Source organism: Liolophura sinensis, chromosome 4, assembly GCF_032854445.1.
Source record: "Liolophura sinensis isolate JHLJ2023 chromosome 4, CUHK_Ljap_v2, whole genome shotgun sequence".
Classification (NCBI taxonomy): Eukaryota; Metazoa; Mollusca; class Polyplacophora; order Chitonida; family Chitonidae; genus Liolophura; species Liolophura sinensis.
In genome coordinates, this window is record NC_088298.1 from 2552790 (window position 1) to 2570973 (window position 18184).

Below are 18184 nucleotides of genomic sequence, written 5' to 3' on the forward strand. Positions count from 1 at the left end.
GGTCGGTCTGATGATCTTGGGCACTTCCTGAAGATTAATGACTGGCGTTGCGTGGAAGGCTACCCACAGTAACCCTGGTTTTACCAATCTGCGCGCCAATTCGATTTACTTTCCTCGAAGGCATTACTTCACCTCATGATTGACATGATTCCATGCCATGCCTATTATTGCGCAGACACAAGATCGCGGCACCCAATAGGATCTCGTAATGCTAGATAGCACGGAGACAAAGCAGCCATTACCATGTCACCGAAACAAGTGGGGTGATTGAAGAAAATGTTTTTATTGTCTCTGTTTTACGAGAGTTGTTTTAATTTTAGCAAAATATATCAGAGTAAATAGTTCAGACTGTGCTTAATGAGTAAACTTCTCATGGATGTCGTTGTTTGAGAATGCGAGATATGACAATAAAGTGGTGTAATTGTACGTGTTCTCAAAGTTTCTACACGTTTCACGAATGAGCCGCCCAAATGTTTACAAGAACAGGAAATGGACCATTGACTCAAATCTAATTTACCCGCCGGTACCTGTTTATCAATCTAATGAACAAACTCCAACTCATTTCACCGTTTGTTTAAATGACATGTATATTGATATGCATATTTTATTATCGACAACTTATCAAACTCTGTCACATTGCATAGCACACGATCTAAATATTGATTTTACTCATTCCCCTTAAACATATCTTATACCCTTTCAACATCGTTGAAAACCGTTGACTGTTTCTCTTTGCATGATTCCATCCTAATTTTGTACTTTATATACTTTCTTAGTTTTTTTGGTGGTATGTCTTAAACGTCGTTTTAGGAAATGACCGTGCTATTATTGACCTGGAACGTCTGTACTGGTTGACCTCTGGTATACAAATGTCTGTTTCGACGCATAGATTGGAAAACTTATCCCGCACAAGACAAACTACTGCGCTTTTCATTCGACAACAACGGTCACATGAGTACAGATATATTCTCGAATCCTGCAGACGACCTGCAATGTGTCTGCTAAGTAGGTTACCTCCCTTGTTGAGTGATAAATACTATGACACATCGCTGAAGAGATGAGTCTTTGAAGGATATATTTGCGTATCCTGTCACTGAGTAACCATGTAACTAATATAACGCGAGCTCACTGAGAAGTTCGACCGAAGCACTGAGAAGTAAGACATACCATATATAGACGAAGTCTTTTTTTTTAACATATATATACTAGTACCGGTATACTAGTAGTAGTACTAATACGAAATGTGTAGGGCACGTGCGTTCATCATAAGAATTTACGTATCAGATTCGAGGTTTGTCCTTTTTTGTTCATTTTCAGCTACATTATGGCTGTCTGGTACTGTTGAAGCTGAGCACATGGTTTCAACGAGTCCAGTTCGAGTTAAGGACAGATTAACCTGCTCAACTAAATTATGTCTGTTTTTTTTCCTGTTGTTGACTTTAGTCAGCTATTCTTCAGAATGCTGAAAACCGTACGGAACAAGCTTTGTGAAAGAGAGAATGCTTATTTGGCAGGGTTTGATCATTTTCCATTTATTCTTTGGTCTTGAATTTGGCATATGTGGCGAGCTTCCAACTGAAGCTGTGTGGCCGGAACCCTAAAATTCCAGTAAAATAAATAAAGAAATAAATAAACAGTACGATAGGAAGAGGACTCAATTTAGGACGAATGTCTCTCTCTCTCTCTCTCTCTCTCTCCCTCTCTCTCCTCTCTCTCTCTCTCTCTCTCTCTCTCTCTCTCTCTCTCTCTCTCTCTCTCTCTCTCTCTCTCTCTCCTCTCTCTCTCTCTCTCTCTCTCTCTCTCTCTCTCTCTCTCTTTCTGGCTTTTGCTCTCTTTTTATTTCCTCTTAACTCTCTAGTTAGGCTAAGTTTGACAACGTCTATTAACGTTCTCCCTGACAACTGACTGACTCAGCAGGGCGACCGCTGGACAAAGCTATCACTTTCCTGCGTTTGTCAAGATACATCGACGTTAACCGACCACTTAGTCTATTGGTCATTACTTAGGTAGACAGAAGTGACTTCTGGGCTTGGTAGTTGATAGGACACTAGACATGACACTGAACACGACACCAGGAATGACACTACATACATGGTCACAGGTAATGCCCGTGAAATCTGGTTTATTCTCAGTGACTCTAACTGTTATTGCACAAGCAAAACAGCAGCAAACCACACGCGAGGGTATGGCTGTCAGAATCTGGCAATCTTTCGGACAGAAAACCTGAGCTATAGTAGGGCAGACTGACAGACTTTAGGACAGAAAAACCTCATCCCAGAGTATAGCACTCTGACAAACTTTCGGACAGAAAGCTTCAAGCCAGATAAGGCCAACCTGACAAACTTTCGGACAGAAAACCCCAGCCAGAGTAGGACAATGTGACAAATTTTGGGACAGAAAAATCTCAACCAGAGTAGGACAATGTGACAAATTTTGGGACAGAAAACCTCATCCAGAGTAGGACAATGTGACAAATTGTGGGACAGAAAACCTCATCCAGAGTAGGACAATGTGACAAATTTTGGGACAGAAAACCTCATCCAGAGTAGGACAATGTGACAAATTGTGGGACAGAAAATCTCAACCAGAGAAGGACAATGTGACAAATTTTGGGACAGAAAATCTCACTAGAGTAGGACAATGTGACAAATTGTGGGACAGAAAACCCCAGCCAGAGAAGGAAAATGTGACAAATGTTGGGACAGAAAATCTCAACCAGAGTAGGACAATGTGACAATTTTGGGACAGAAAACCCCAGCCAGAGTAGGACAATGTGACAAATTTTGGGACAGAAAATCTCAACCAGCGTAGGACAATGTGACAAATTGTGGGACAGAAAATCTCAACCAGAGTAAATCTCAGCCAGAATAGGACAATGGGACAAATTTTGGGACTGAAAACCTCAGCCAGAGTAGGATAATGTGACAAAGTTTGGGACAGAAAATCTCAACCAGAGTAGGACAATGTGACAAATTTTGGGACAGAAAATCTCATCCAGAGTAGGACAATGTGACAAATTTTGGGACAGAAAACCTCAGCCAGAGTAGTGCAATCTGGTAAACTTTCAAGCCTGTCAGCAGACTCCTAAAATCTTAGGATCGAAAAGACGGTTAATTAGATTACATAAATCTTTATTTACACCTTTTGTGTAGTTTCGTGGAGCCATATTAGGTGTGGTTATACTTCCACCTGAGACAGGTGTCTAGAGTCAATTGTATATTTTGCGATTATCGACTTGAAATGTCTCTTCATGGTATATGAATTTCTGACGTCACACTTAGGACCAAGAGATCGGCAGACAACCAGACACACGGACAGACAACCAGACAGACGGACAGACTGACAGACAGACAGACCCAGCAGACAACCAGACAGACAGACACACACACAGACAACGCCAGAAATTCATCACCTCCTAGGCGAAGGTAATACGCCTGTCCAGAAGAATAGTTAAAGAACCTAGTCAATCATCGAAATGAAAACATTAGTCAGCCCTCGAGGGCAATTAAACAAGTCAAACTACAGGTTAGCCAGCCAAAGATACGTTGAGTTAGTCATGGAGCGATGAGATTTTGCATTAAATAATGATGTGTCAAGGACAACAAAAGAGAAGCCGAGCGAACAAGTGACCAGCTCTTTGATCTTCTGAATTTAACCATCATCGACATGAGAGTTTGTTGATAGTTCTCTTGTCAGCTCATTAAGAGAGATCGATAAGGGGGCTAGTGTGGGTTTGAGTTTCGCCGTAGAGGGTAGAAGGTAATCATTTTGTCTGGTCTCCTGTAGGGCTGTAGAAATGTCGGTGTTACCGGTTGGTCGAAATGTCAGGGTTGACAGACATCATTGGGACGAAGCCTGGACACATGGCCGATGTTTTACCCCCGAGGAACGCTCTGTTACTTCTCCGTAATTATACTGTCACACTCACGTGTGGACCGGGCGTTTAAATCCACACGGGTATCGGCTTGTTAGTGAGGGATTGGTCTCGATTTTAAGCGCTTCAATACGACATAGATACCAAACACCGCCCTATAAAGGTGGAGATGCTGAAATACCCGCATCGTATTTTAAAGAGGTAGACAGGCTTTAACATATGGAAATCTCCTGGTATAGTAGTTGACTAATGTGTCGCTCTGCTGTGTATGGATGGATATTATGTCTCATGTTTTTTATCAGTATTGGCAAAAAAGTATATTATGAATAACAAAACAAAATACGAACAGGTATGTTTCTCGTACGTCATAAAATGTATAATGCAGAGAAGTATATTTCATTAATTTCGGAAAGAGAATCTAAATTTAACGAAAAGTGGGTTATGTTTCGGAATTATTTCGAAAACGTATTGAGAAACATTGGATTGTACATTAACATTCTTATTTCTCCCTTGTGACAAAAAGGTCTTCTGATTGGTGGAAAAGAAACAAATGTCTGATGCCATATGCGCGGCGATTGGCCAACGAGGCAGCACTTTAAATATGTCGGAACTAGATAACTATCGTAGCAATAGGACCTTTTCTAACCATACTACCCACAGCGCATGCGTCACTCTCTAAATTCACTTTACATTACTACCACCAATAGCAAATTTTGGTCACGATGATGAGACAGCAAGTAATGTCAGAAAACACAAACAATAACAATACTTCATATACATGTATTCTCTTTATCTAAATACGTACAACATGATTCTAACCAAAACCTAAAACAATTTTATTGTTAATTTCCGATTAAATAGTTTCGCGCGATGACACATGTTATGAGGCTAAACCTAAACAAGTCTACTTGCGTCTCACGGATGCCAAAGGTCAAGCCTGTTTAGTGGTGGCAGTGGTGTAAATTGAGGGAAGAGAGCAGCACATGCGCTGTGATGAGTATGTTTTCTAACATGTATGTATTAACTTTTCCTAACCATACACGATTAATGTCCACTGTTTCAAGAACAAATTTTGGTCTTATTTTTGTACTTGGTACCCATTTTTATTAAGGCAAAGATACCCTCGAGGCCTTTGGGCTGTGGGAAATCCTCGTAAAACAAATAAGAATTAAGTTAAAATTAAATTATCAAACAAAACGTCAGCTCATTATTAGTAATGGACAATAGACTACACGACTTAGGCCCGTGTAGTTTGACAGGAAAGCTACCACAGGCGTCGGCTTCACATACACTGCGATATTATATCCTTGGGGCGGTACTGTTGAACTCAAAAGCCCAAGCAATAAGCGGGAAATACGATAAGCTCTTTTCAATGCTTAAAATGAATTTTTAATGAAAAACGGCAGCGTCTTAGGTAAGCCAATCCCCATGGCCTTCTTCCCCTACCTGAACCTTAGTGTGAACTAGCAGGTCTACACTTCTGGAGGCAGTTGGCAGTTTTGATGACCAACACTGACATTTATGGTGACCTCAGTTTTAATTACCGGACCGGGCTTTATTGTCGTGGAAGGCTGTGAGAGACTTGAATTCACTTGTCTGTGAGAAGCATTTGGCTGAAGGCGTATTCTTGGAGTCCAGTTTACACATCACAGTATGGCTTAACTCCAGCTGCAGGCGTGAGTTGATGTTACTAATGATTGGATCACAAGATATCAAGAAATGGCCTGTTACCAAGGACCGTGCTAAGAGACAAACCCCACAATTTGAACTTTCAAAACTTTAAGCTACGCCTTGTAATGTTTTTTATATATCGTGGTTTTTTGTCTAAAGTCACAAATTTGCCCTTCGTAATCGGACCTCGCATTGAAGTTTTTAACGCGTAGAAGATGAACGTCGCCATGACAACTTGTGTAATTTCCTAATTTCCACTGAATTAATCTACGAAGAAAGGGAAATGCCGTTTTTCCTTCGTTGAAGGTGCACAACTTAAATAAGAAAAAATGTGATGTCATCCTGACTCGTTCTTTCGCTACCTTTTTCAATGTATTTTGCAAATGTCAGTGAAATGTACGATCACACTTGTGTGAGATGAATGGACTTCCGGTAATGATGTCATCATTGAAAGCAAATTGTCATTATATGCTATTTAGTCATTCTTGATTTTCATTGGTCAGTGCACGGTCACATGGTATTCGGAAAAACCACGTTCAACGTAAGTGCAAATAGTTTCCCATGTTCAAAGGACTAGAGCCAGCAATCTCTCTGTGATAGCCAATGATTTCGTTTGTCTGCTCTTCCCTGCCTATACAGGGGCCTCCGAGGCCGAGATGTTTAGCTCAGGAGCCTTTCACCAATGCCGTCGCTGTCAGTTCAATTCCAGTTCATGCAAGCTTTCTCTCCGGCCGTACGTGAAAAGGCCTATCAGCAACCTGCCGATGGTCGTGGCTTTCCCCCCGGGCTCTGCCCGGTTTCCTGCAACCATAATGCTGGCCGTCGTCGTATAAGTGAAATATTCTTGAGTGTTGCGTAAAACACCAATCAAAGTAAATATATATATATATATATATATATATATATATATATATATATATATATATATATATATATATATATATATACCTATACATATGTCCTTCCTTGTCAGCCGTCTGTCACCACTGTCTGTAAGGTGAACAGAAGCTCTGGAAATGGCTTGCTCAGCTATCGACGTATAAACTGAGGAGCTGATTGCACAAAGTCGTCGATGGCTAAGTTGATGGTCACTGTCATGGCGTCACAGAGTAAAACCATTTCTTGTCATGGTAGTTATAATCAACTTAGGCTACGGCTGCTTCGTTTTGCTTTGTTTTCCATTTTTATTGCAATTTTGTTTTAGTATGCAACTGTAATAAGACATATACTGCATGCCGTGTAATGGGATATCAGATATTATTGCATTTTTGTGAGGTCTACAAATGTAATAAGGTATATACTACATGCCGTCTAATTGGATATTACAAATTATTATACCTCATAGGGTTATTCTCCGTTTCCATTGGTTGAGAGACGGTCACATGATATTCGGCAAAACATGATGTAGAACGACCACGCGCCCAAGGAATGCAACGTCTGGCTCATAAAGTAATATCCCACGTTCACGAGGCAATATCCAACGATCTCGTGCTAATATCCAACGATCATGTGCGTTTATTCCACGACAGTTATCTCCCTTTGTTACCTGTCGGACGTCTGCTTGTTCGTAAAATAAACAACGGTTTACGGTTATAGTTCCGTTTTTGAGGTACAAACTCGGCATTTTAATCACAACCCGAAAAGATACAGTTTTTTCGGTATAATAAAACATATGGTACATGCTATGGGATGAGATATGAGGGATGGTCAGCTCTCGACAAGTGACACTCAATTTGGGCTTTGCCCTCGTTGAGTGTCACTTCTGTCCAGCTGACAATTTACCGTATCCCACAGTATACAGTATCTGTATAGTATTACACTTTTTCGGTCTACTACTGTAATAAGACATGTATTACATGTCGCGTTATGGGACATTATGAAATTATTTCATTTCTTTCGACATAGAACTATAATAAGATATATATTACATGTCGTGTAATTATTACAATTTTTTCCTTCTACAAATCTAATAAGACATACACTGCATGCTGTGTAATGGGATATCAGAATTTATTACAATTTTTGTCCGTATGATAAAACATATGTTGATTTGATTTATTTGATTGGTGTTTTACGCCGTACTCAAGAATATTTCACTTATACGACGGCGGTCAGCATTATGGTGGGTGGAAACCGGGCTGAGCCCGAAGGAAACCCACGACCATCCGCAGGTTGCTGACAGACCTTCCCACGTACGGCCGGAGAGGAAGCCAGCATCAGCTGAACTTGAACTCACAGCGACCGCATAGGTGAGAGACTCCTGGGTCATTACTAAAACATGTGTTGTATGGAATGGGTTAGAGTATCAAGAATTGCCATCTCTCAAAAAGTGATGTTCAACGAACGAAAACTCCAGCTGAAAATTTCTCGTATCCCACCGACGCACGGCATGCAATATCTTCACCTTGCCAATTAACAAATAGGTACAATTATACATTTTTACCAATGACAAATTTTTGCTGGTATTTTCAGGTAGCCCTGGTTACCGAACAGTCACAGAACGGAAACCGACTCTGGAGGTGTGGGAGACATCCGCCATTGTTATCCTCTCCTTCATAGGCCTCGTCCTCTTGTTCATCCTCATCAGATACTGTGAGTACACACACGTGGAGGGTGTAATACATGTCTAATACACGTTGACGATATAATACAAACACGTGTGGAGGATGCAGTATAATAAACGTGGAGGCTGCAGTATAATACATGTAATAAACACACGTAGAAGATGTAATATACATGTATATACACGTGAAGAATATATAGTACAGGTGGAGAATGTAGATGATACACGTGGAGGATGTAGCATATACACGAAGATCATGTACTATATACACGTGTAGGGTGTGGCATACACACGTGGAGGGTGTAGTATATACACGTAGAGAGTGTAGTGCATACATGTGGAGAACGTAGTTTATAGACGTAGAGAATGTGGTATATACACGGAGAGAATGAAGTAAGTACATTTGGAGGGTGTAGTAGATACACATGGAGAATGTGGTACATACACGTGGAGGATGTAGTATATATACGTAGAGGGTGTGGTATATACACGGAGAGAATTTAGTATGTACACGTAGAGAGTGTAGTATATACACGTGAATGGGTATAGTATATACACGTAGAAGGTGTAGTATATTCACATAGGGGGCGTGGTATATACACGGAGAGAATGTAGTATATACACGTGCAGGGTGTAGTATATACACGTGCAGAATGTAGTATATACACGTGGAGGATCTGGTATATACACGTAGAGGGTGTGGTATATACACGGAGAGAATGTATATACACGTAGAGGTTGTAGTTTATACATCTAGAAAGTGTGGTGTATACACGGAGAGAATGTAGTATATACTCGTAGAGGATGTAGTATATACACGTGGAGGGTGTGTTGTAAACACGGAGAAAATGTAGCATATATACATGGAGGGTGTAGTCTATATATATATATATATATATATATATATATATATATATATATATATATATATATATATATATATATATATATATATATATACATGTATATACGAAGAGGTGTGGTATATAGACGTGGAGGGTGTGGTATGTACACGGATGGAATGTAGTATATACACGTAGAGGGTGTAGTATATTCACGTTTAGGGTGTAGTATGTACACGTAGAGGGTGTAGTATATACACGTAGAAGATGTGCTATATACACGTAGAGGGTGTAGTATATACACATAAAAGGTATAGTATATACACATAAAAGGTATAGTATATACACGTAGAGGACGTGGTATATATACGGAGAGAATGTAGTATATACACGTAGAGGGTGTTGCATGTACACATGCACAATGTAGTGTATACATGTAGAGGGTGCAGTCTATACACGTGGAGAATAGGGCATATACACGTAGAGGGTGTAGTGTTTACCTGTGGAGAATGTAGTTTATACATGTAGAGAACGTTGTATATACACGTAGAGGGTATAGTGTACACACGTGGAGGGTGTAGTATATACACTGACAGATTGTAGTATGTGCGCAGAGGACTCGACGGTGACCAAACATGTATTCATAAATCACCTGACTTTAACCCACAGCGATTGCATTGGTGAGATGTCCCTGGTTGGTTGTGCTGCACTAGCACACTAACAACAACCACTTGGCCACGATGGCCAAGCTATAGAGTCAAATAAAATAACATAGCTTTGGTTTTAAGGATTACATTTTTCCAGTAGAATATTATCTTACGTTTCATAAAAACCTCAAAACACCAGTCCTGTGGTCAGTGGAGCTCCCAGAATCAGGTAAGCTGTGTAACATTGGCATGTACGAAACTTTAGGTAGTATACGGTAGGTCATAAATCAAGTCATGTACGAAACTTTAGGTAATATACGGTAAGTCATAAATCAAGCCCATCCTGTTAACGACGTTTCCTTCCGTGACTGAATCTATTATGGTAATTGTTCCAGGGTTAATGGGTGTATGGAGAACTGTATAAAGTTTGGGACGGTAACTTAAGACCGGATGGAGACAGTTATTTTATGTATTGTGCTAATTTGATACGCTTATACTGCTTAAACGCACACTGATTTACATATGCGTGCGGGGAACGATGTATTTTTTACACGGCGATAAATAATACATATAGTTACTCGTCTATGGCTCAGAAATTTAAAGATCTAACTTGTGGCGATTTCCATGTGTTTAAAGTCGGGTGTTCGAGTCCACCTTCTCCATGTTCGGCTGCGACTTCAAGTCAGGAAGTTTGTCGGGTGCCCAGCGGTGTGCAATGCTTTACTCTGATCACTGCGTTTTCTTAAACCTAACATGGTCGAGAAAAATTCTTGAACACGACTCTATACCACCTATATTTACATATATAAGTACTTTGTAGACGTTTCCCAATAAAACGTGTTTGCATGATTCATCGATCACCGTCTAAACCAAGTTATTCATTTATGTATGTATGTTAAACTCATTCGAAATGTGAAAAAATTTTGAGTCTGGCGTTAAGTAACAACCAAATACATACCTGAATAAACAAACGGGAATCGAACTCAACAAGTGACGCTATTACGGGATTACGTTTTGATGTTACACTGCTGCAGTTTTCTTCAATGTTTGTGTGAAATCTGAAGCTGTTGATAGACACGATTTCATTCACCATCAGCGTTAAGACAGAGTGTGTTATAGATACGGGAATACGTAAAACACAAAGACCTAAAAGACTACAGCATAGACAGTAAAATTAGAACAGCGACGACAGTGCGATAGTTGGCAAATAGTCACACACCCCTGTTATCATGGCTTAAGCACAGTTGGAATTAGAATTGCAGAAACTGCTGTGTTACCATCGTATTTAATAAACAATAACATTAAAACAATGCAAAAGGACCACGCCTCAATGAAAAGTTCATGGCTGACATCATTTCCGTAAATTTCAGGCCATTGAGGGAAATATGCATGAAATAGAGAGGCAATTAAGGGAATAAAATATGGCAAAAAAAAATGAAAATATCTTTAGAAATATTTTGGCATGTCTGTTTCGATGCATAGATACATCAGTGTCCAGTCAAATTTATCGGGGCACCAAGATTTATACTGCATCTTGATGTCCCTCGCATACATGCTGTCAATCAATAAGGATTTCCTGGTCAATAATCGCCAGGCCAATTCCTAAAAGCACGTTGTACACACACCACCAAGTCAACTAAGAAGGTATACTAAGTACGAAATCATAGGACGCAATCATGCAAAGAGAAGCAGTGAAAAGTTTTCAGTGATGTTTGAAAAGCGCTAAGTATGTTCTTGGCGAATGAATGATTTATTTATTTATTTATTTGTTTGATTGGTGTTTTACGTTGTACTCAAGAATATTTCACTTATACGACGGCAGCCAGCATTATGGTGGGTGGAAGCCGGGCACAGCCCGGGGGAAACCCACGACCATCCGCAGGTTGCTGGCAGACCTTCCCACTTACGGCCGGAGAGGAAGCCAGCTAGACTTGAACTCACAGCGACCGCATAGGTGAGAGGCTCCTGGGTCATTACGCTGCGCTAGCGCGCTAACCGACTGAGCCACGGAGGCCCCGCGAATGAATGAAATCAGTTTTCAAATCGTGTACCATGCTGGAATATAAGTTGTCGATAACAAAATATGTATCTCGTTTGCGCTTTGAATGCAACTGTTCGTATATCCAACATGTCGATCTAATTCCACACGATGTATATAGAGCCCTAAGCCCGGACTAAACGCAATTAGACACAATCATGGTATAATTTAGACGTACAACATAGAGAGAAAAAAACAGAGCAGCGACGACAGAGTGATAGTTGGCAAATGGTTACTCGTAACCGGTGAAATACGGCCTCTTGTCAATTTACCACAGTCAGGGTTTTATTCTAACTATTCGTGTAAATGTATAAATAGCAGTAATTTACACGCCCCCTAGCACCATGGCTTTAGCAGAATTAGGTAAAGAAAAATGCAGTGATGTTAATCGCAAGATATTAGTCGTTATTGGTCTACAATTACTGAAAATGTCATCACATTTAACATACTGTCACATTAAAACAATGCAAAGCGACCAAAGCAGAGTGTCAGAGATTCTGGACGCTCTGTCCACATTTACTTACAGGTGAATTATCCTCACTGTAAAACTTAAGAAGCATTGAGTGAAGACCTTTAATGGAATAACATTGGCACACCTACCCTAGTTTCGCAGCAATAACTTGTGACGTTGATTGAAATCGTCACATAATTTACAGGATCTTGCATGCCATATGCATCACTGTGATGAGTCAGGAAGAGACGTCAGAAAACACAAGCAATCCGTCTCAACCTTGGAGGACACACGTGATGACGCTAAGCCTAAACAATCCTACGTGCGTCTCACAGACTCCAAAGGTCGAGCTTGTTTGGTGGTGGCAGTGATGTAAAGCGAAAAGTAGAGAGCAACGCATGCGCTGTAAGGAGTATGCTTTCTGACCAGTTTATCCACCACTCTATCACATCCAGATCTCTTGATCCTTTTGGTAGATTCCCTACATGGATTTCTCGCCATGTCCAACCCACGTGAGAGTTGGTCCATAATCAGCTATACCACAAACGTGTATTATGGCCAGACAAGAATTGCCAATAAGCTATTTCCAACAGTAGAATAATCCCGTTTCTTTTAACATACCCCAGCGTTGTGGGCAAAATCGCCGCATTGCGTCTACCCCCCACCCCCACTCCCACCCCCACGATGATTTCATCCCTCCCAATCATCTGGAGTACTAATATAAGAGGAGCCCTTACTGGCAAGCTGTTCCCATTATACACCTGTTGTAGAGGAACCAGCGAGATTACAGCACCCCCACCACACCACCTCACCACCACCCCTCAACCCCACCTCCCCGACCACCCTCCCTTTCAACCGTCCCAGGCTAATTTGTTGAAATGCGTCACCTCTGGCCATACTTCTCAAGCTGTGTCCTTTGCACCTCTTAAATTCTACTCCGCTTGATTTATTTTCATCTCGTAATGACGTCAGTGTGACAGTATTACACGCGAACATCCCGGCACTTGTCCTAAGAGAGTAACTGTGAGACTGTAAATTACGCGTGCCTGGAACTTCCGCTGTCGACTCTAGACATGTTTATGTGCTCCCTTTCCTGAGCTAGCTTCTCGGAGGGATACATAACGGCGTATTAATACAAACCAGGTGTTTATTTAACTCCTCTCTTGACCCCACCAAGAGGTCTGTTGCGATGTTCATAAGACTATGGTGGCCGTATTTAAGAAATGATACTTTTATATATGGTACGCTGATAGCGGTGGATAGACCAGAAGGGTACATTCTCCAAACCCTGAAATCCAGGGTAAAGCAGAAGATCTGCCGCAATAACGTCAAACCATTCGAACAGCTGGACCCGTGTCTCAAAGGGACATCGTCGGTAGCGAAAGCGACGTCTTATGTCACTGAGCCAGCGAGAGACCTGCTTGGGAATTAAACATGCGCCTTGAATTGAATTACGTAGTTAAGCATGTCCCGAATGTGTGTATAGATTACTGCTGTTAAGCCCTTCTGTATACCATGTATCGCTTCATATTAACAACGTTTGGTCGTGGATTCTGACATCAATGGTGATTGCTTGTCATAACTAATTGTAGGTCGATGATTTATCAATGTTTCCTTTCCGTCGGAAACCATGTATCACTTCATTATAACAACGTTTGGTCGTGGCTTCTGACATCAGTGATGATTGCTTGTCATACACCAATTGTAGGTCGATTATTTATCAATGTTTTCTTTCCGTCAGAAACTTTTCAGTGAAGATAAAAATATTTTAGTTTACACGTCACTTTATGATATATTTTTTAAAAATGATTATTAAATAATAATGAAACACTCGAGATTAGATCAGGCTGCTACAGTCTGTATAGCGTAAATTGTTTTTACCCTGTTCTGGCGCACATTTTGATCGTGTATATTGATTAGCGATACAGAGTGATGGGCATTCGGTTATCTACAGTTTATTGGAGTATCTTCTGGTCGTTGGAAGCAGATTGGAATATTTATTTATTTATTTATTTACTTACTAACTTATTTACTTATTTGAATGGTTTTTGCGCCACACTTTCACTTGTACGACGACTGCCAGCACAATTGGAGAAAACCAGACAGAACCCGGGGGAAACCCTCGACCGTCTGTTGGTTGTTTTAGGACCTTCCTTAGCATGACCGGAGAGGAAACCAGCATGAGCTGGACTTGAACTCTCAGCGACCGCATTGGTGAGAAGTTCCTGTGTTATTGCGGCGCGCTGGCACGCTAGCCACGTCGCGGCCACGGAGGCTCCCCAGATTGTAATAACCGGCGATTTCGTGCTAGAGTGTCACGTGTGACGAGATAAAAATTACAACCTGTCAGTTTCGTCTCGGCTTTAGTTTAACTCGAGTTGTTTGTGTCATGCGTTTATAAACCGTATCCAGCTTTTATCATTAAAATATTACATCCATGGTGCGATGTAATTATCATGAAAATCCGCCTTTGAATCGAGATACACGTCATTATTTTAAACGATTACCTCTCTTTATGCCTTGAAAAAGGGCATACTGCTCGCTGCAAATTAAACGACAGATGGTCCGATGAATACCGGTTATAGATAAAAGCATAACATTCATTGTGCTCACGGGATGTAGAACATGATTTGAAAACCCAGTTCGATACAAAAACGTCTGGTTTGGCCTCAGACAAACGTTGATCATAGACGGTGACAACAACGCGTTCAAATCCATTTGTAATCCTCAGGCGGCTGACTAATTGAAACCCTAGCGGCTGATTCAACCGTTGTTTCCGCCGCGAACTGCTCTCTTGGGCATTCTCGCTATATGAAAATTTTATGAGTGGTTTGTTCTATGTGACTTTGCGTTGGGAGTACATAAATATTTATCCGGAGCACACCTATGGCAGACGATTCCTGGAAAGCCGTATCCAACATGTGGCACGTACAGGCTCCGATGCTCGTTTGACGGGACGTTTTTGAGAGGTTGTACCTCGTGTCAACAACAACACAACCATGTTGAGAGAATTGCTCCGCAACGCCAAGTCAGCTATGGACGGTATGCTGCTATTTTTAAAACATTGCCATTATGACAAGCCGCTTTGATATTTATTCTGTAATTACATAAATGTGCCAAGAAATGTATGTAAGCACGATATGTACATATTTGTTTAAATAGGTCTTAAAGCTTGGGTACATGTAGAAAACTTTTGTATAGGCTATACGTACACGTCTCGTGTACATATGTACACTAAATCAAAAACTAAAAAAATGTGTATTTACATATGTAACTAGGTACAAAATATTCTCACATCTGTACAAAGAATTGCACATATGTTGGAAAGAACTGCACAAAATGTACAATGTAGTCCATTTTTCTGGTGTACACAATTCCTGTGCACATATACATGTATATAGTCAGAGACTTCTAAACCGCCTGTGCACATATACATGTATATAGTCAGAGACTTCTAAACCGCCTGTGAACATATACATGTATATAGTCAGAGACTTCTAAACCGCCTGTGAACATATACATGTATATAGTCAGAGACTTCTAAACCGCCTGTGCACATATACATGTATATAGTCAGAGACTTCTAAACCGCCTGTGCACATATACATGTATATAGTCAGAGACTTCTAAACCGGCTGTGCACATATACATGTATATAGTCAGAGACTTCTAAACCGGCTGTGCACATATACATGTATATAGTCAGAGACTTCTAAACCGCCTGTGCACATATACATGATTGTATATAGTCAGAGACTTCTAAACCGCCTGTGCACATATACATGTATATAGTCAGAGACTTCTAAACCGCCTGTGAACATATACATGTATATAGCCAGAGACTTCTAAACCGCCTGTGCACATATACATGATTGTATATAGCCAGAGACTTCTAAACCGCCTGTGCACATATACATGTATATAGTCAGAGACTTCTAAACCGCCTGGGCACATATACATGTATATAGCCAGAGACTTCTAAACCGGCTTGTCATATGCAAAAGGGCTATATTTTTACATCCCTGAAACATCATCATTAGGGTGTTGCGTCAAAACAGCTGTCCTCAGTGACAAATCGTCTTTGCCGCTTGTCTCGCTCATGCTGTACATTGCTTGTGCCATGTTATTTCGGTGAGTGCCATTGCGCATGTGGCATAAATTTAACCCGCAATTAGGCCTATTTAAACCATTTTCAACCTTCTGTTGTTTTTTTTTTTCTAGAACATGTTCCTGATGAACATATTGTTGTTACATACATGGATTAAACATGCATTTATAGCACATGCATTTTTGAAATTTCGTGTTACGAAATAAGACTGGGGTCTGCTGTATTGAATGATGGCAAGTTTCCTAAGGACCTATAACTGCTCGCCTTAGGCATTGGTTCTTCTTATTCTAGACCGGGGAAGGTCGGTCAGCAACCTGCAGATGGTCGTGGGTTTCCTGGGCTCTGCCCAGTTTCATCCCTCCACAATACTGGCTGCCGTCGTATAAGTGAATTATTCTTGAGTCCGGCGTAAAACACCAATCAAACAAATACTCCAATCAATCAATATTCTAGAGTGGTGACGTCAAGCATAATATAATTGGTATTATTACATTATTTTGCCAAATTCTGCTTAGGCCATGGTGCCAAAAGGGTTACGTTGTTTTTTACGCATTTACAGAAACAGTTAGAATAAGACTGTAGGTGAGGTATAAACTGACAAGATACCTTATTTCACCGCTTACGTGCTTACCATTTGCCAACAATCACACTATAGTTGCTGTTCTGATTTTACTCTCTATGCTGAACGTGTTTTGTATTTTGTTCGTTGTTAGCTTTATCTGCTAAAGCACTTTAGGCTTTTTCAACCTTTCGTTTCTCGCTAGCCTGAACACGTTAGGCCTAATTTTCAAACAAATCGTTTTAACATGCGTGGATGATGCACTTAAGCAGTGTATGGAACGCATTTATAAATTGCATGTGATGAAGTTAATTCTTTAAAATCTAGAACTCCTTGTGTTCTGCATGCAAACAATATAATTTCGCACCTGTATAGTTTTTACTCTAGGGTTTGTCTTTGATAATCGGTTTAGAATGTTTACGTGGTTTATTTATTTATTTCATTGGAGTTTTACGCCGCATTCAAGAATATTTTCCCTCGGCGGTTAACATTATGGTGGAGAAAACGGGGCAGATCCTAGGACCATCCGCAGGTTGCTGGCAGACCTGCGAATGTACGACCGGAGAGGAAGCCAACATGAGAATAGTCGTAATATAACTGATCAATACCTTAAGCCGGGCATAGAGAAAATAAAAAAATAAATCATCATTCTATGGTGTTAACTATGATGTGTGTTTGCGCATGTCACCGGTATCAGATGTCTGTTTACATAGCTATACCTCCCAGGGGTAGTTGGCTGTGATTCCCTAGCAGATCGACCATTTGTAAAGACTACAACACTTTAATAAAACTGGTTCAGATGATTCAGAAGTGCTGGCTTGCTGCAGCTCTCAGACCTTTCACCAGTATGTGGTGGCGAGGTCGAATCCTGCTCTCACTGTTTTGCCTGGGGGCATTAAATTATCTGGCTTGGTAGGTATCTAGGAAGAGCGGTGGTTTACTCCGAGCACCCATAATTTCCTGGACCCATAAACCTGAGTTACTGGGGTAAGCCAACGACCTTTAAGCTGGATATAAGCTGGACACGCATTAAAAAATATTAAAAACGTCTTAAAACTTATAAAACAGGTCGCACTATAGCTTGTTAAAACTTTAGAATGAAATAAACCCTGCTTCATGACCATGTCTAATTCCGCTTAACCCGGGTCTAGGGTTGGTATATTCATCTTGTTGAATTAGACCGCCACTTTGGATATGTGAACAGTCGCAAACAAAGCGCAGCTGAGATACATATATTATTATCGACTTATGTTCGACTTTTAACTTATATTCTAGCATGGTACACTGTATGAATACTGATTCACTCAGTCGCCTAGAAGATGCCTTGTGTCTTTCCTACATCACTTAAAACTATTGGCTGCTTCTCTTTGTAAAATTCCGTTCTCTTTTGGCACTTTATATACTTTCTTAGGTCCTTTGTAATTTGTGTCA

At 40.6% G+C, this 18184-nt stretch overlaps 1 protein-coding gene across 1 annotated transcript in view; it reads left to right on the plus strand.

Annotated features, from left to right (window-relative positions):
• The window catches only part of LOC135464871 (uncharacterized), a 48565-nt gene that overhangs the window by 27926 nt on the left and 2455 nt on the right, over positions 1 to 18184 (plus strand). Inside the window, exon 3 of the mRNA XM_064742440.1 lies at positions 8018 to 8137. Coding sequence (XP_064598510.1) covers positions 8018 to 8137 — 120 coding nt within the window. The remainder of the gene's footprint in view (positions 1 to 8017; positions 8138 to 18184) is intronic.